This window comes from Micrasema longulum, unplaced genomic scaffold, assembly GCF_059751315.1.
Source record: "Micrasema longulum isolate JH-2025_06_02 unplaced genomic scaffold, ASM5975131v1 h1tg000306l, whole genome shotgun sequence".
Taxonomy (NCBI): Eukaryota; Metazoa; Arthropoda; class Insecta; order Trichoptera; family Brachycentridae; genus Micrasema; species Micrasema longulum.
Window position 1 is genome coordinate 500,137 of NW_028277510.1, and position 19,812 is coordinate 519,948.

The 19,812-nt window shown below is 32.7% G+C and overlaps 1 protein-coding gene across 1 annotated transcript; it reads right to left on the minus strand.

Moving 5' to 3' along the window:
- Nucleotides 1-938: 938 nt before the first annotated feature.
- LOC148282666 (BTB/POZ domain-containing protein KCTD3) lies at nt 939-18,554 on the minus strand. The gene is made up of 13 exons (XM_088224722.1): nt 18,361-18,554; nt 16,312-16,625; nt 13,781-13,973; nt 13,011-13,102; nt 12,753-12,846; nt 10,170-10,354; nt 8,366-8,578; nt 6,790-6,906; nt 5,965-6,104; nt 5,301-5,481; nt 5,068-5,164; nt 4,581-4,750; nt 939-2,148 (listed from the first exon to the last, which is right to left on the minus strand). Exons 1-13 carry the CDS (start codon nt 18,420-18,422, stop codon nt 2,036-2,038), a joined length of 1,971 nt encoding a protein of 656 aa, XP_088080848.1. The 5' UTR covers nt 18,423-18,554; the 3' UTR covers nt 939-2,035.
- Between the last annotated feature and the right edge of the window lie 1,258 nt (nt 18,555-19,812).

The following is a 19,812-nucleotide window of genomic DNA, read 5'->3' on the forward strand; positions in this document are numbered from 1 at the left end:
TTACCACAAATACTACACAGCTTAAAGTTATTTAATAATTGAAAATCAACATCATAGTTTTCTATCTCCACAAGAGAAAACTACATACATATATCCAAACATATTTACCAATATCAAATATATAACACTGAGGCCAAGATATTGACTAAAATATAAAATACACTGGAACCTCGTTTTACACGGTTTGACGGGTGCCGTGGCGTAGTTTGAAATCCCGAATTGATTTTTATACAAGGAAACCTATCCAGCATTGTAGTTTTTTTAGTAATCTTTTTTTACGCTGTATTTTTTTTACACAGTACTACGTGGAACGTATCCCCTGTGTAAAAAGAAGTTCCAGTATACTACATAATGAAATTGTTACTATTAGGATCAACATGTTTTATGAGTTATATATTGTTTTATGATTTGTAATGGAATGACGAGGAAAAAATATTGTGAGCACAAAATTTAACTATGGAAAGTGCACAAATTTGAATAATTATACTGTGTTTGGATCCGTTTGCTGCAAGAATACGTTTATTTAATTACTTAGCATAAAAGAAAAGAGTACCAAGTGTCTAAAATAATTTAACATTGTACCTGCAAACTCAACAAGCTGGAGAAATATTTTACTATGGTGACTACGATTAAAAAAGTATATCTTAGATAATACAGAGCAAGAAACCGAACTCTTAAAAATTTAAACTTTCAAATTAATGTATATACAGGATGTTCTTTAAACCCTGTCACATCCGAAACCACGATGATCAGTATGAACAAGAAGACATATCGGCACACAAAATTTTAAAACGAATAAAATAAAATATATATATACATAAAAAACAAATGGTTGCTTACTTCTGCAGGGGTGAAACGAGGAGGGGGGGGAGTCTGATAAGCCGCCAACCGCGCGGCCGCGTCCCCCCTCGATTCTCCCCTCCAGAAGTTAGCAACCATTTGTTTTTTTTAATTTTTTTATTCTTCATTCTAAATACTTTTTTAATATGGTAATATGTCTTCTTGCCCATACTGATCATCGTGGTTTCAGATGTGACAGGGTTTCAAGAACATCCTGTATTATGTAATTATTTTCATCAATATCTCAAAACTAGGGCCTCTTAGTAGGGACCTCTACCAGCAAACCAATAATATAATATGATAATCTAGAGCAATAAATTCATTGATTTGCGATTTTTACAAAAATAAACACCATAAAATATATTTTATTGATTTTCGCACATCTGAAATTTTTTATTTTTCCCTTGGTCCTTATTTCTATTAATGGTCTTAAATTTTATTTAAATAATATTCAATGGTCGTATACAATACTCATTAATTAATCAACAAATAAAAAACGTTTTATGCATTAATAAATCAGGACAAGTTTGATTAAAATGCTAACTTAGGAACTTAATAAATATTTATATGTAAATAAATATTGGAACATAAATGCAAGCGGCTATTCTCGTGTCTCAAAAATAATTGAATGCCCAGTTTGAAAAAAGTCCAATGTTCAATTTATCAGTTGGCATCACTGCTGTGCAGATTTTTTGTACTAAAACGGATGGCTATTGAGTTTTTAAGTAAAATAATGAGATTTGTATGTGAAGTAATTTATTTTACTAAAACCATTTTTATTTTCATCCTTAATTTTTGTGATCAATGAAAAAAAAAACAGGATTAGGAAAAAGATTAAGGATTTAAAAAAAAAATAGGTTCTCAATTTTGATTGAGTCCTTGTGAGCTTTCAGAAATATTTTAGTTTAGTTTAATTCATAGTTACATAAAATAATAAATGCTGATTTACGTTGTGTCTACTGAAAAAATATATATCGGAATTACAGGTATTATTTTATCAACACTGATATATTCCACAATATGTTAATTGGAGTTTTGAAGTTACTACATCCCTACAAAAGAAACTTAAAGTCTCTATTACCCTGGGACAGAGAGGGCTCCGGATTTTACACCATCCACGTAATCCTGTGTGTTTGGATTAGCGAGAACCAAAGGGGTAACAAAGTAAGGTGGACACGGACAGGTCGAGACAGGTTCAGATGAGGGGGCGGTGTGGTGAGGGGGGCGCCGTGCAGTGAAGGTCACACTGTTCTACAAGTCGGACCAGTTCGTCTGCACTGGGGCCACCACCAGTCATCTGCTCCAGGTCTAGAAAGAAAAACATGTTTCTTTTTTATTTTATACTCATAATATCTGTACCTCAGGAGGCAGACAGATGCAAATCCAGAATTTGACGAAATGACATTTCGATTTTCGTATTCAGTTTATGATCATGTCCATTGATTTTAAAGAAATGTAAGTCTTATAATGAAAGAACCAATGTATTAAGATATTGAAAATACAAATTAATGCTATAAATTAATAGAAATCACTTAGAGAAAGTAGATTTTTAGGACTCTAGAGAGTAGGCTTTTGTTGAACATTTGACGTTTGGATTTGCATCCGTCTGCCTCTGAGGTACAGATATATTTTACACAAAACTATTAAATTAGCGGCGTCTAATACATGGAAAATTGCCTATTCTAAGGACTAGACGTAACACATTTCGCTGACCTAGTTCTTGTACGTTCAATAGACCATTTATAGCAAAATTGAGTTATGAATGCCAGTATGTTCATTATCTTATTACGCATCTGTGTAGCTATATAATTAATATTTTTTATGTTATTAAATAATATTTTCAGCATTTTTTGAGTGCCAATCTCCATTTACTGATTTTACTTATTTGACTTTAAAAACAAATAAAATGTCTCTGGTAAAATTTGCAAAATGGTCTATTGAACATACAAGAACCAAGGCAGCGTAATTAATCGAGTTCACTCGGACTTTACAAAAAAAATCGAGATACCGAGTGAATTCATTCGAAATGGTTTTCCGAGACAATCGAGATATGAATTCGGACTTCACATTTTGCGGCAAACGAAATATGAATTCGGGCTTGACATTTCGAGACAATCGAAACATTAATTCGGAATGGATTTCGAGACAATCGAGATATGAATTTGGACTTCACATTTCGCGACAAACGAAATATGACGAATTCATTCGGATTGGTTTCTCGAGATTAATACGAAAATTTTACTCGGACTAAGTTAATATTTTGACATAGAATGATTTGAAAGCGCCTTTTGGGAAATGCATTTGATGAGTTCTGTCTGACATGAAATTTCGAAGGCAATGGTAATTAATTGTAAAGATTTTTCTGAAGTGTAAAATATCGTTTGTGTTCAATAAAATTCAAGTATGTAAAGTTAAATAAATTTCACAAAAAATAATGATATTGAAGAAAACGGGCTCAGAATGTTTGTATTTCTCCATAATATAATTACGTATTACGTAAGAGTATTATATGTAGTATATAGTTATTCATTTGCAGCGACGAAAATAAATAATGTGTAGAAAAATCGGGGATAGAATCACCAATACACAAACGTTTTCCAGTGTGTGCGTGTGTATGTACGTAAGCGCATGTGTGAAGGAAAACTTCCGAACCTGTCTGAATACTGCCGAGTACATCAGTTCGTCTGATTTATTTTTTGAAGCCGCGCAACATTTTTTTGCAACGGCTCGTAACATATACATACATTGTATGTTTTTTTTTCTTAGATTTCGTTATATCGCGGATCTACAGTATACTGTTTAATAATCTGTTTTCCATAATTTACAAAAGTAACCATATAATTTAGGCCTATTACACCAAAAAACTACTTCATTATTTTTAAAAAAATAAGAGATACATCAAAAAGTTGTGTAATGAAAAAGTCGGCAGACGAACCATAATGGTAATTAGACCCTACGCTAATGAATGACTGCGATTATAACAGTAAAAAAATCACAATTGTGGCGCTGTTTCTTCTCTAGCTAGCCGGAATAAAATTGAGCTTTTTGCAGTGTGTAAATTTTGTTAAAAACCCAGGGGCCAGAATTGGGTGCATAGGTTATTCTCCTGCACAACCCCTAGTTAATATTCACAGGGGAAAAATGGATGTTTGTGAAGTGATAAAAAGAAAAAAGGTGGAAGCGTAATCATATTTGTTCTGCAGTACGTTTAACTCTTAAAAGACTGCGCTAAAAAATCTTTCTGGACACAGTGTTGTCAGGAACAAATATTACATTTCAAAAATATTTCTACTTAAGTCTCTTCAAACAATTCTAAATAACAACAAACGTATTTACTGCCGATACTGGAAAAATTCTAAACATGTGTGTGTGTCCCCCTCCCCCTCTCACTTCACCCTAGTGGTGGCGGTGCGCTCTGGTACTTTTTTATTCAGGACTACACCACTGATTATACATACATAATACAATTTTATGAAATATGTATAAATGCACTGCGAGTGTTTTTGGTCAGGAGCCTCCAGTGATTTCAATCTACATAAACTCCCCAGAGAGATAAATCCAGTATTTATTGCAGTACCATCGTAGTATTGCAGACTCCAAATCAAAAGTCTGAAATTTGACCACACTACCACAACTCGATTTGCATTTTCCAGGACCGTTATTTTTATAACTGTTTACAATTTCAAATAGCCTAGTCATTTAAATATTTGGGGAACCGCATAGATTAGAGTCAAACTTACCCCTGTTGGGATCCTGAGCCCTGTCCAAGGCGGTAGTGAGGTCCCACATATTAGTGGCCCCTGAGCAGTGCCCCGTGAGAAGCAGGCGGCGCGGCCGCAGCACCCCTTCACACTCCATCACTGTGAAGCAGGTCACGGCCGCTCCGTCCACAGACTTCAGAACGCATACCCTGTAATAATTTATAAAACAAACAATTGTCGAGATTACTCTACGGTTTGTGTGATAGCAACACGACAGAGCGGTTGTGATGTACTCCCTACCCGACCGCTTTTACTGCAACCATCCTAACAATGAGATCGTTCACAAGTGTTTGAACAGAATGTATAGAAATTCAGAGAAATAAACCCAAGGTGCCAGAAAATACAGCTTTAATTTTATTTAAGGTTATGTTTTATAGACAGCTATTTAAATTTATAGTTGGTTCAAAGTAAATTGGTTATTATATTGAAAAGAAACGAGTATGTATGTATTTCCAATGCCACATACCTTTTCCCATCTGATGCAAGGCGTACATACAGTGTATCCGTCTCTGGAACAACTTTCTGAACGAATATTTGTTCTTCATCTTGTTCTCCATAAGGACCTGTGGATTATTTCAAAACTGAATTGAAATAAATAATTATTTAGATCTAAATAGGGAGGAAATCCAGCCTGTCTGCAAACATTTGGACATACTCAAAACATTGTTGTTCATTAGTAAATTGTGTAAAAGTCCTTACCACAGTCATTAGAGGAGATGAGATTTGGATCACTGGGTTCAAGTGACAGGACTTTGAAGGAGGCTTCGGGGGTAGTCCCAGGTTGCGTGGAGATCATGCCACGGAACCGTGTGACCTTCCACGAGCGTACATGATTGTACTCGCTGCACACTGAGACTAAGTACTTCTCTGACAGAGATACCTGATGAAAATATATCATGTTGACATTAAAAATCTTAATTTTCTTACTGCTACTACTACCATCACGCAACGCAGAGAGGATGGCCCGCCACACACGTCTATCCTGAAAAACATTCCTAGCATCTTCCACATCTTGTCATAGGTTTTTTTGCACCACAAGCCAGGAGGCCTAATTGTATTGGTAAATTACAGCATAGAACACCCAGGCTTAAGAAATATTTTTGTGTTCTCACCGAGAATCGAACCCAGAACCTAACAAGCGTCACGGACGCTATCATTTACATTATTTTTTTTATTCATATAAATATACATATTAACATATCCCTAATTCTATGAGGCCAAGAGCCTTGTGTATAATTATCACAGACTTGAATATAATATCGCTTAAAAATATAAAGTTAATAATGTCTTGTTACAAATTACAACATTCAGTGTTAAAAAAGATTGGTTTATTTAATATTATTATAAATTAATCGGTACCTACCTTGGTAACAGGACTCTGGTGTACATTGAATGTTTGGAAGAGTTGTGGCCCGTGTCCAACTGTCTCAGGATGCTGTACTATTACCCTCACAGAACCACCTCGTGTTCCATAAGCTATTTCTATCCAATTGCCACATAAAGCTAGAAGAAACATTTCAGTAAAAAAAAATAGTCCGATTCAATTTATTTCATGTTATTAATTAAAGAAAGTATAATTTATTAGTAGTAGATACAAAAGTCAATAAAATAAAATAAAACTTTTTTCGCAAATGAAAAAATCATTCTGATACACAGATGGAGATAAAAAAATTATTGAAGTAGTATTTTTTATTTATAATCTTGAAGGCTCTACTGTGTGCCCTAACACATACATATATTCTTACGTTTATTTTCTACAAAAGAATCATTTAAATCCCTACGTACTTAAGTTTAAAAAACTTGAACAAACTTAAAAGGAATCAAAAAGTTATATACTCAAATTGTTGGATTCTAAAAAATTTCGATCTTGTGTGGACATACGTATGAGCTTTTTAAATATAATTTTCTTTTGGGAAAAATGTAGAACTGAATGTTGTGGGGTGCTTACATGTGATGTTTTTCCAAATTATTATTTTTCAAAAATATTTAATCAACAGCTTTTTGACTACGTAGAAATGTATGCAGACAAGGACCGAACTCCATAGGATGTTATCAAGACTGACATATATTACAAGAGAGACGGAGAACATTTTTGAGAAGAGAATGTGGCTTCCATGTTGCCTCCACAAAAATGTTTTTCATCTTGTAATACAGGTAAACAAAAATATTTTATTATGTGAATACATACTTGTTTTTGGAGTTAGGTAAACAGAGATGGCGGTGACTGGCTCGTGATTGGGATCCCTGTATAGCTGCGTTACCAGTAAGTCATTATCCTTCATACGAAGTGGAAACTTTTGCATATCTTAAGAAAAAGAAAAACAAATGCATATATGTCATAAATCTTAATTAACATAGATGTTTTGTGTTAGGTTTTAATTTAAAAATTAGCACCAAAAGTAAAACAAAATGGTAAAGGTTATACGTTATTCGAAAGAAAAATTTCTGCTCTACAAGATATTGTGTTGACGGTGGCTGTTAGATGGCCAACACATGTTCTTATTCCAATTGTAATTACATATTTTTATTTTTATTTTTATTGATTGAATTTTTGAAGATCCTCATTACTTTTTGTTCTGTTTTTACTATTTTTTATTTTATTATTAGATATTGTGTTGATGGTGGCTGTTAGATGGCCAAACACATGTTCTTATTTGAATTATAATTATATGTTTTTTTTTTTTTACTGATTGAATTTTTAAAGATCCTCATTACTTTTTATTCTGTTTTTACTAAAAAAAATAATATGTTTTTTACGATACATGGACATTTTTTTAAATAAATCTTTTACTATGGTTTTTCTTATTACTTCATATCTTACGATGTTTTTTTAAAATATATTTTTTGCTTTACAAATATTATTTTTTTTACCACGCTTTTTACTATGTATTTTGTTTTTACTACGGATTTTATTGGGTTTTAAATATGTTTTAACTGTGTTTTTTACTATGTATTTTACTGGGTTTTTTTAACTATGTTTATTTACTATGGTTTTACTACATTCTTTACATGTTTTTTTGCCATGTTTTACTATGTTTTTCACTACGTTTTATTACCTTTATTTATTATTTTTATGTATTGATTGCTGTTTTTTATTTTTATTTTTGACTAGCTTAGAACGGGGTAAATAACCCTAGTTAGAGGGTCAAAGCAACTCTGCATGCATGTATAATTTTATGTATGGAATATGGTAATAAATAAAATATATCATTTTGATTTGATTACAAGCCTTTAAAATGAAGATGCTATGAATGATTAACTAATTTGTTGCAAAATAATGAAGGAGAATACATAATTGACTAATTTGTTGTATTTTTTTGCTGTGTCTTCTTGTTCTCTTCATTTGGAAAAAAAAAAACAAAACTTATGTTAACACCTAATACATAAAGAACGAGGAAAAAAGGTTTTTGTATCATACAGAAATGCAATATAAGCAATGAGTTTCATTTAGTATTAAAATGTCAGTTAGTTCACAGCCCCTAAACTGGCACCTACAGTGCAAGGTTAATCACCTTACCTTCGTGCAACAGAGATGTTAGAAATACACTGCATTTGGTGCAAGAATTCAGTGCCCTATGCATCACTTGGTGCAAAAAGGCTAATAATGATGATGATGATGAATCAGCACGAATATTGTGTACTATTTTCTCATTAATTTACGCGCATTAAAATGCAGTGATTTCTTGTAAAAGCACCATGAATTAAGATTATTTCAAATAAAAAATTTCAAAGTTAGAGCTCACATATTGGTAATATTTATGTACCTATATAGTTGATAGCTCCGTTGATCGTCCCGAGGAGAAGGAAGGAGCCGGCCGTGTCGAAGGAGGTCAAAGGGGCAATGTCCTGCACTTGCCAGTGTTGAGTGGAGGTATGCCAGACTCCCGCCTTACCCCCGCCTCCCCGGCTGGAGAGGGCTACTAGCTGCGGGCCGATGAAGAGAAGGTGCTCAACACGTACACCCAGATTAAAGGTACCTGAAAAGAAGGATTACCCATGTAAGACCTCTGTTGGAGTACGGATACTGAGTATGGAGTCCCTACTTCACTAAAAACATCGAGCTACAGAAAAAAGCCCAAATATGTACTGCGAAAATTCTCAAATGACAGTAAAACTCCAATTATCCAGATTAATGAGTGCCAGACTGGAGTTTGGATATACGAAGTTCTACAATACTCATGCCCTACTATGGTATAATAAAAGCACTAGGACTTACATAATTGGAAATAGAATTGGAATTATTAGAGAGCTCACCCCCAACCTAAAATCCCAGTACTTTATGGGTCAGGGTTCGGAGGGGGAGGTTTAGCAAAATGAGAACACTCACCCGCCACACAGTAGCCAAGTTATTTAAAGACCTGGGCTTGGAGGGCGAGAACTAATTTATGGGAACCCGTCACAGTAGATCTACAGTCATAACTGGAAGATCTATCGCCTCCAATTCCGCATCAATCCAAAGAAAAACTTCCTTTTCAGCAGGGTGGTTTCAGACTAGAATAAATTGCCGAGCCTAGTTGTCCATTCCATTTCGGACAACCAGTTCAAAAACCGTCTGGATACTTTTTTTAAGGAAGGTAAAATCAGCAAAGGTAGTCTGTCTATAATAAATAATAATCATAATAAATCAAGTAAAATGAAATGAAACTACCTAGACACTGTAGTGCAAATGCAATGTTTTCTGCGAACCCTCATGAATAGAATGAACAGTATTTAAACCTCAGAGTAATAATTCGCTATCTGCTTATAAAGACGCCCTTTCGCTCTAAATTTATTTATTTATTTCTTTTATTTATTAAATTTTTGGTTTAACAACAAACGCTTAACAAACGGTTTCGGTTCGCGCATTCAATTCTCGAACTGAGTACTTATGCTCCGTTGTATTGCTGTAAACTGTAGAAAACTTTGTGATTAATAATCATAGAATGGTTTTTGTCCGTATGGACAAGTGGGTGGTGTATTATTACTTTGAGGTTAAAAACAAATTGGCCATATTCAGGAAAAATTATTAAGAAGCCCCATTATAAAATAGGGACAGAATGCAGGTTAGAGCTCAGTATGTGAAATGTAAATACACCAGAACCTTGTTTTACACGGGGGATACATTTCCCACAGTATCCTGTAAAAAGAAACATATAACAAAAAAATACTTAAAAAAGAACAATGGTGGATAGGATTCCTTGAGTTAAAATCATTTAGGGATTTTTTTTTAAAATCAATTATTTATATTGATAGCAAAATACTTTAAAAAATCGTAACAAAGATAATTCACTATTACTATTCCCTTGTGCATATGTTTCTGCGCCTAGTTAGTAAAAGAGCAATGCAGGGATTCCCATCAATAATACCCATAATTTTTTTTATAATGTAATATTATTAAAAGCTTATATTATTTCTTAAGATGTTATAAACTAACTTATAAAGCATAAATAAAAGATGTCAGTAAAAAATACATGTTACATATTTAGTTGTCATTATTAAACAATACAATTTATCTGGTCTGTTCAAATAGAAATGCCACTAATCTAAAATTCTCTAAAAGACAATGATATAAAAATAATATATCATTACCGACTAGTGTCCTTCTTATGGGGTCCATGTGGGACGAAATGGCCCACAGCTTGATGAGTGCTCCACACGCGAGCCCCAGCATGACCTCTCCTCCGCCCACCTTGGCGTTCAAGGCCACTCGCTCTATGGGAGCATCCTGAACGGGAGATTGGAAGCCAACACACCATCCGCACGTGTCTGTCAACCTTGTGGAGTGAATACTCTCTTTTTAGTAGTTTCTTTTTAATATTTTTAAAAAAGATAAATGCTTAACATTTATGTTCTTATTTCTGTAGAATATGATATGACCTTTTTTTAGGCATATTGAGTTATATACTATACCACCGGATTTTTCAGCATTTTGCGTAAACACGCTATAGTCAAAAAAATTCCTGCAGCAACAAATTAATATTTAATGAATTAGGCTTGTTAACTAAATTTCCCATTTTTCAGAGCCCAGTAAAGCTTTTCTCCAAAATGTATAAAAAATTACATATGTTTTGCCACCTTTCAACAGATTTAATAATACAGTAATCCAGTGATGGTGCCAGATTTTATTGCTTTTGAAATAATGCAACGAATTAGAATCAAATCAAAAACTCATTTAAACATGTCCAGAAAAGTTCATTGCACAATTAAATTTAAATCAAAAACTTCTCCTTTATTTTGATAAAGATCTAGATATTCGGTAATCCGGATGACTGGAGCTTGGATAAATGGAGTTCTACTGCATAAAAATATTTTGTACCGTATATTATAAAACAAAATAAAAAATCAAATAATATATTATAGGTTGATTGATTGATTTGGTGTTTATTTTGTAGAACTCCATATTTAAACTTATAATATAAGAAATCAAACACTGATTCGAGTCCACTGAACACCTTATTTTATTTTTACAAATACAAAAAAAAATGTCGTGACAATTGTTTCGCCTTGTTAGGGCATTTTCAAACGAATGTGAAGATTACAATCGTGTATTAAAATTATAAAAAACATCAACCTATAATAATATTATTGATATATTTTCCACAATATTATCTAACGATATAAAACTATAAAGCTTAATTAATTATCTTAAAATACATTTATGTATGTCAATAAATACTTACTGTGTTATAATTTTTTTCTGAAATTCAAATATAAATACCTAAACTTCCCATTACCTATTAAACATTTAGCCTTGCCCTTAACTATTGGTTTTCCCCGCAATTATGATTGATGCACATGCTATAGTTCATAAGATTATTTTTATTTGTTACTTAAGTACTTTGAATTATATAACTATATAAGGACATTCAATCCATCTAATCTTCACATTCGTTTGAAAATGCCCTAACAAGGCGAAACAATTGTCACGAAATTGTTGTTTTTATATTTGTAAAAATAAAATAAAGTGTTTAGTAGACTCAAATCAGTGTTTGATTTCTTATATTGTAAGTTTTAATATATTATAATAATAAGATATTCTACTGTGTTAGAACGGTGTATACAACCTTAGAGAAGCTAAGTATAACAAAAAAAAGTTTCAAATTATGTTATTTATAAATCTAAAATAAAATCATCTAAGTTAAATCTGATAAACATTGAATTGTTGTTAAGTGCACCCACAGGGACCACCAGACTCCAAACACATGTTCCAATGCAAGTACGGCACGACAAACTACACTCACCATTCTCCTCTCCCCTAGTGAGCACGCACAGAGCTGTTCAACTAACTCCACACCACTTCTACTGCCATTATATCTTATCACTTTCCTATCCATTGAATGGCCATCACCTCAATTCTCCTCTTTTGAATGTGTTTTTGTTTCAATTCCTCTTTACTTTCTTTCCTTTTTTTTGTTTTGATTACATAATTAATGTAATAATTATGATTATTTATAACTGTTATACTTGTATACTTTATGTACATCATCATCATTTCCTTTCCGCACCTAATGGTGCATGGGGCACTGCATTGGTACACCAATCGCAGCGTATCTTGATAATTTTTGTTCCATGAAGGTAAGATGATCAGTCTTACGCTCCAGGTAACAGTCCAGGGACTATGACATATTCTAGGGAAAAAACACCCTTTGAAATAAATATTTCATATCAACCATGTCATGAATCGAGCCCGAGACCTCTTACATGGTAGGCTAACGCGCTGACCATTACGCCACGAGGCCGACAAACTTTATGCACACTTAAACTGTATATCATGAGAGCCCTATAGGCGTTTAACAAACAAAAATATTTTTTGTAGTAAGACAAATAAACAGATAAAATGCTTAATTTATATTAAATCAATCAGTGGTAACACATTTATTACTAAAATTAAACTTTGCTTAAAGGATATGAAAAATTCCTACGAACTAATCGAAGGAACATAAACATGTCATACATTTAATGTCGCGATAGATAAAAAGCATAAATGAATCAATTAGGTTTTGGTTCAGCCACAATTGAGTAATTAAGATTCAAAATTCAATGGATCTAGGTAGAGGAATGTATACATCGTGAATTTTATTACATAGGGGGTTTAAAATGACCAAAATTAAGGAAATATTCAAAAACATATTACATACATACATTATTACAAGCTAAATATGTAATACTTACCGATAGCCAACCACCAAATGTGTGTAGGCCACAACTATCCAGTTATGGTGCGCCTTTATAATCTGCACCTTGAGGTGATCAGGCCATCCATTTACTGAAAAATTAAGTAACATTATAACCTGCAATCATTTTGTAAAATTATTAAAAAATCTGAAATATTGAAAGAAGAATTAATATAAATTATAATAAGACAATGAAATATTTATGAATCTTATATTCTGATAGTGCAAATGAAATAAAAACTAATGTGAATCTTACTATCTGCTCTTATAGGAACTGAAGCTTTGGGGACATCTTGAGAGCCGTTTCGTAAATCTAATGAAGCAGTCCTGGAATGTCCTCGATTGCATCTGCAAAAGAAAAAGATAAATGAGATTTTGTTGATAAATGTCTAATAATTATTTATTGTTAATCCTTACATAAATATAAAAGTCTTTATTTATTATTTTTGCAATTTCACAAAGCAAAATATTACACAGAGAAACATTACAGTCTTATTAAACTCAAGGTATACAATTTATGATGTGCTATGAAAGGAAGTGTCTTACAAAGAATTGGAATCACAAAAAAAAATAAAGAAATTAATAAAGAAGGGTATGTTGAAGGCATTTGCAGCATTTCCTAGTAGACAAAATAACTAGTGTGTATATCACCCGCGTCATTAAGGCTTTAAATTTATTACTTTGCTAAGTTCATAGGTGACTCAAATGAATCTCGATGTATTGTGAACTTGTAAAGACCTGCATAAGAAATACTACATATGTATAAGTATTCCTAGGAAGAAATGAGAAATGTTTCTTCAGATTAAATTTTAATTCCGTTGCTGAAGAAACAATTTTTAATACAGGGGGTGAGATGATTCCACAGTCCAGCTGCACCGTAAAAAAAGTTAAAATGAGCCAGTTGAAAAGCGGCAGTTTTCAACTTAAATAAGTTTAAAAAATATCCCCCTCTAAGAATTCTTTCTATGAACTGAATGCCGATTTGATAAAATGATTTGCTAAGGTTTTCCAAATCAGTATACAAACCTTATTTGATCAGTGGTGGTTACTCGGCCCACCAGCCGGAGGTCTAATGAAGAGTTCCGGGAGTGCGATCGCACCGAGTTGGTTCCTTCTGTTGTGCTGCTACTGGTGCTTTGGGTACTGCTCCTGCCTGAGGACTTGGTCTGGGATGGCCGGGCCACCGGCGTGCAAACAGTGCTAGGGGGTGTTAAGTTTGCTGGAAAAGGAAACACAAATCAAATTACTAATACTGATTCATTTTAAGTAGTGAAGTTCCAACCCTGAAACAGGCAAATCATTTTTACAAGCAAAACACAAAAATACATGAATATTCATCTCATAATAATGGTTTATTAAAATTTATTAGCCCCATCTATAATATGATTCTCCAATTTGGTCTCCATTCTATAGGACTCATATTGACCATATTGAGTCTGTCCAACACAGTTATCTAAGAAAAGTGGCATGGTTGCTCGTATTGCAAAGGGGTAAGTATTCCAATGTTGAAATCCCTTAATCTGTCTTCATTGGAGAAACGTAGATCGGAGATGGACCTTATATGTATTCTCAAAATACTTAATGCTATAAGTGATCTCCCATCTCTGTTGCAATGAATTTCTTTTCATGTTCCCGACTGTGTCATCAGAAGTCAAAATTTGCTATTTATCATATCTTCAAAGAGCAACTTTTGTTTTTATGCCCCAATGTCCAGAATGTGTATATTAGTCAATTCGTCGCACAACTTGGGATTTTTTGGGATAGATCTTCCCGCTTTTCGTAGATCTCTTTGCCATCAACACAGTGTGGGATGAAGATGGATTGGCATGGCTTATCTCGAAATCTTGTATATGATTATGTTCTTGAAAATATTGTTGTGTACCGAATGAGGAAGTTCAGTGGTTTTTTTTATTTATTAATAGGCTATTTAACATAGCCCAAAAATTTTTTCTCAATTATTATATATCGTATTATCAGCGCTATGATTTTTTAAAGTTTTGTATTTCTGAAATAACTCCGCGTGTGACGTCAGAGGTTCTTTTCCTGTTATTCTTGATCAGTTCTTCCCATTGGTCCATCCACGGCAAGCAAACTGGAAGTCTCCATAACTCTCATATCATAGGTTGATTCATATAAACCAGTGACGTCATTTAAAGTAGTTTGTTTTAGTTAAAATGTTTTTTATTATTTTTTTCATTCATTTTCAGGAAACTTTGCACTACAATGCTTAAATTTTTACCGCGCGCAAGAAAACATTTATTGTATCCAATATCCAGTAGGGCTGAAGTTCCTCATTGTGTGTAATCTATCTAATTAGGTAGAACCTGTTTTAAGGGAGATACTTTTTATATGCAGTACAAAATAATAATAAAACAAGACTACCTACTAGTGTATTTATAATACTGGTTTAATTATGTATACTATTATTTATCAATATGTTTAAGTCATTCTTCTAACTTCTCTGTACCCAAACCCACTAACTTAAATATAATACTTAAAAAATCACCAATAGTAAGCTAATGATACTTGACTACAGCCCCATCTCATTAGTTAAGTCTCGTAATAAAATATTTACAAAACCCAGCAAATAAAATATTGAATACCGAAAATAATTTTTAAATGTCACAAAATATGTTTAGAAAAACACCATAAAAAAAAAATTCCCCCCTTTCAGCCTATAAATAATTATAATTTTTAGGAAAATCATACCAGTCTGAAAGAGCAATGACATCGGTTATTGGTCTACAAAACTAAATAGATGAAAGTACAATCCGTTTTAATTAATATTTCATTTGACATTATTTTTAGTAAGTCCAAATTTATGATTACTAAATAGCTGATATGCTTAAATCTATTTAAATGAAGAGTTTCACTTGTCCAAAACAAATCTAGCCCATTAATTGTTGAGACCAGCTCATGTGGTAGCTTATTCCGACTAACAACTCAGGAAATGCTTCCGTAAATTTAGGTTAAATCTGATTTTCTTCACCCTGAGACTGTGGCCTCAAAGTCGAGCAATTAGCAATTAGAACATGAAATCCAGAAGTATTACGACGCATGAAAAAAGAAAGAGAAATAATAAAGAAAAAAAAGCTAGACTACTTCGGACATTTTACATGGGAAGAGATGTACAAAATAACCTGTAACATATTATATGGAAAAGTTAAATGAAAACGCAGTGTAGGAAGACGACGAATCTCCTGGCTTAAAAACTTGAGAAAGAAAGTGGTTCCACTATAGCTCCAAACCTTATTTAGAGCGGCTGCGGACAAAAGAAAAGTTGCGACAATAATAGCTAACCGCCATAAGAAGAAGAATAGTGATTGTTGACTATTTTATGTCTCTATCAAGTACTGGATTTGAAATCCTAAGAGGTTCATTAAGATTGATACGTATCACAAGAAAGACGGAAGTTTAATTTGATAAAATATCACGTATTACATTAAACTATTAAATTGATTGTATGATTTTACACTTTAATTTAAAGTTAAAAATTACATTTTTTTGTCTCCTTTTCAATGTGACGAAAACAAACCTCATTTTGAAATATTTTTTACCAGGAGGTGGAAGGTATCCATAGAACAGCACATCTCCGCAAGAAGAATGCGTCATCTCATCACAAAGTGCCAGCCTTCTACTGAGGGGTGTTATACCGAAATAGTCAGCCTCATGGCGCAGGGCACGAATGTTAACGTCTCTAAGGTCCACGTCCTTAGTGCGGAGGTAGTTGAGGATTATAGAGAACATTTGTGGATCCCGGTCCACGAAGATGGCCCCCCTCTCGTCTCGCAGACTGGGAATGCGCCCGCCAAGCATTGCCGTAAAGAAAGAGTCCGGGACCCACATTAGAGTCTGCCATGATGTGGAAAATCTGAAATGTAAAAAAAATATATCTGACATCTCTCTTAAATATATATATACATATATGTATATCGATGTTTAAAAGCTAAAATATCTTAAACATCAATATCAACCGCATGAACTATTAATGTATTTTGATAGCTATATATATTATATATTTTCAAAAGGAAATAACTTATTCATTATTACGTGTCCAGGCGGAAGAAGAATAGAGATTTGTACATGAAATGAAACAAGAATGCTTTCAATCACTAAAATAATGTCAGATTTTAATAGTCGTCTGATAATCGAGCGGGGGATTACTGATAAGAGTACTGTTCCATGTCAGGGTGGATAAAGAATACAGTTCTGTGTGTGAAATAGAATCCTTGATATTAAAAATAAAAATGACTGTTAGCATCTTTAATCAGATACCAATTCTTTTAATATGAGTGCAAAGCAAAAAACCTATAACTAAACATTAATAAATGCAAAATAATGACATTTTGTAGAGTGAAAAAAGCTCTTTATTAAAAAATTGCAAATATTTATTTAGTTGAAGTCAAGTCCATTAAAGACCTCAGAGTTGTCTTGAGAAGAACATATTGATTCTACAATGTTAATTATTTTTAATTGTAATTGTTATTCTTAAAAACAGCATTATTTGATTTGACTAAAAATATTTTTTTTGCGTAAAATATTTTGTATGTTAGTGAGAAAGATGCTTAATAATAAAATGGGCAGGGCAAAAACAAAAATAACCAAAATTTAGCACGCACAGGGGTCATGGCGCGCACGTGGGCAGCGGTCCAGTATCGATGAATATAGAGTAGGCATTGTAAGTACTTATATCTTTACAGTAAAAACACTCTATTGCTCACTTTTTCGTCCTATTCTAAAATTTGCCACCATGATCTGGTCTCCCTTCTATGATAAATCATATTGAATCGGTGCAACATAGTCTGGTAAGAAAAGTAGCACGGATGAATGGCCTTGAGAAGGGAGACTATACTTACAAAGATAAGGAGTCAATGTTAAAAAACCTCAAATCCACCAAACAGAAATAACATTGACTTCATTCATGTTTAGTTTTAGTTTTAGGCTTGATTGATGTACCATCATTACTGGAACAAGTGACATTCAGTGTTCCGATCCGTTGGTTGTGAAACCAGCACATCACAAACTATGGCTTACATGCACCCATGTCCCGATTGTGTTATATTGTAGACTTGAGACAGAATCTGGACTTTTTAAAGATTTAAACAATCACTAAAATATACCAGATCTTGTCTAGAGGTCGCTATTTTTTTGTCCTAGCGTTAATTCTTTTTCAGTTATTTATTTTAATCGTACTTATATATTTTTCAAAGAAAATTAATGTATTTTAATGCAACTAAATGAGTCCATGATAAATAAATAAATTGAATAATTTATACAACATTTTTCTTGACATTCAGTTTTAGTGTAAGAGTAGAATAGCCTCAAAAAGGTCACACATCAAACCATCGAATTTTAAATTGACGTTGAAAAAATATATTACTAATAATTATTATTAGTATTATTGAAAATGAAGTTGGTGTTGCATGTATAAAAGAAGTTTTTAAAATATAAGGCGGAATACTAAGATTATAACCAGCCTAAATCATTGATACATGTAATAATAAAATACTAGCGGGTTTCAGCGAATAATTATCACGATATATTATACCAAAAATATAATTACACAATTAATTAACTCGATTATTTAAGAGTTATTAAATACGCACCTTGTTCCACCGACATTTAAGTGAACGATGTCACCAATTTTATGCTGGTGAAAAGTAGACATAATGTATAAATCTAACGGAAAATGTTAGAAATAAATATTTATAACACTCCCATTACTAAGTATAAAAATGTAAACAATATAATATTTTTTTCACACCATACGTGGCTAGCTGTCAAAACAAAGTACAAATCTAAATTGCCATATTTCAAAATGATTACGGATGAAATTATGAGTATCAAAAAATGTAAAATAACGTTACCTGCGTACGAGGACAAATCAAAGTGGTAGTGATTTTATATTTATTACTGCCTACCTCTAAACTTCTAACGTTTGCTTTCCTTCTATAAAGAGACATTATCTTGAATAATATTTTTTATTTTTACATAATGTTTCCTAGTTTTTAAAGTATTGCAAACTAATCAAACAATGTGTGTAATAATCTAATGATAATAATTATTATAGAAAAATGAAAACTTTAGTACCAAATATTTCCTATCGAAAAAATAATAACCTGTCAAAGCCTCGTGTATAAAATAAAATAAAATAAATCGTTGCATCAAAAACATTGAGATATTAAGTATTGAATTTCAGGCTATTTTCATAATAATCATAAATAATATTGTGCTTAGTGGAGTGTGATACAAATCTCCGACCCTCGATGTTTTCATATTATGATTTATAAACATTGGTAATTGGCACAACCCTAATCAAAAATTAGAGCATTAAAGCTTTTGAATTACGGAAACGTAATATTTGTTCCTGACCAGAGCCGGAGCGCCGCTCCGCTCAGATAAAAAGTGCCGGAGCGCCGCGCCGCTCCGGTGCGCTCCGATCCGACTACACCACTGGTAATGTGTGCCTACTAGTAAAAAAATATTTACAAAACAATTTTTTTTGAGACGAGATATTACTAGTGTTTGACTTGTTTATTACGAGGTTGGTAGTAAATTATTATCTTTGTACAATGCCAAATCAAAGGGTAAAAATGATATATTTCCTTCCTAGACTAATCGAAAAAAAAACAAATTAATAAAATTAAAAAAAATCGTTTCCCCATCCCTCTATTACTTCATAAGTCTAGGCAAGACAATACCTACTAGATCCGAGTCGGTGCTAAGCATAGGCATATATTTAACACGCTCCTTAATTTATTTAAAAATAAATCAAGACTGATTTTTTTCTGGTTGTGATACGATCCCACTTGCTATTTAATGATGCTCACACTTACATATACCTGATCACTTACTCTCGCATACACACAAACACACCTATACACTTACTCTCATACAAATACACATAAACACACCCCTTTGTTGTACCACAATTTAGTATGTGTGATTTTTTATTTAGAAACTTTGCTGGTCTGTTCTTAAACCGTAACCTTTTTATATTATTATATCATTGTCAACTGTTTGTCTTGGTAAAATAAATAAATCAAATAATCAAATGA

What these genes read in the sequence shown, in the direction of transcription:
- LOC148282666 (XM_088224722.1), bottom strand. Translation starts at nt 18,422, where the DNA reads ATGTCTACTTTTCACCAGCATAAAATTGGTGACATCGTTCACTTAAAT. An exon ending in TGGATACCTTCCACCTCCTG is followed by an intron (nt 13,974 to 16,311) that starts GTAAAAAATATT and finishes TTCCTTTTCCAG; the next exon opens with CAAACTTAACACCCCCTAGC. An exon ending in CGGAGCTATCAACTATATAG is followed by an intron (nt 6,907 to 8,365) that starts GTACATAAATAT and finishes CTTTTTCTTAAG; the next exon opens with ATATGCAAAAGTTTCCACTT.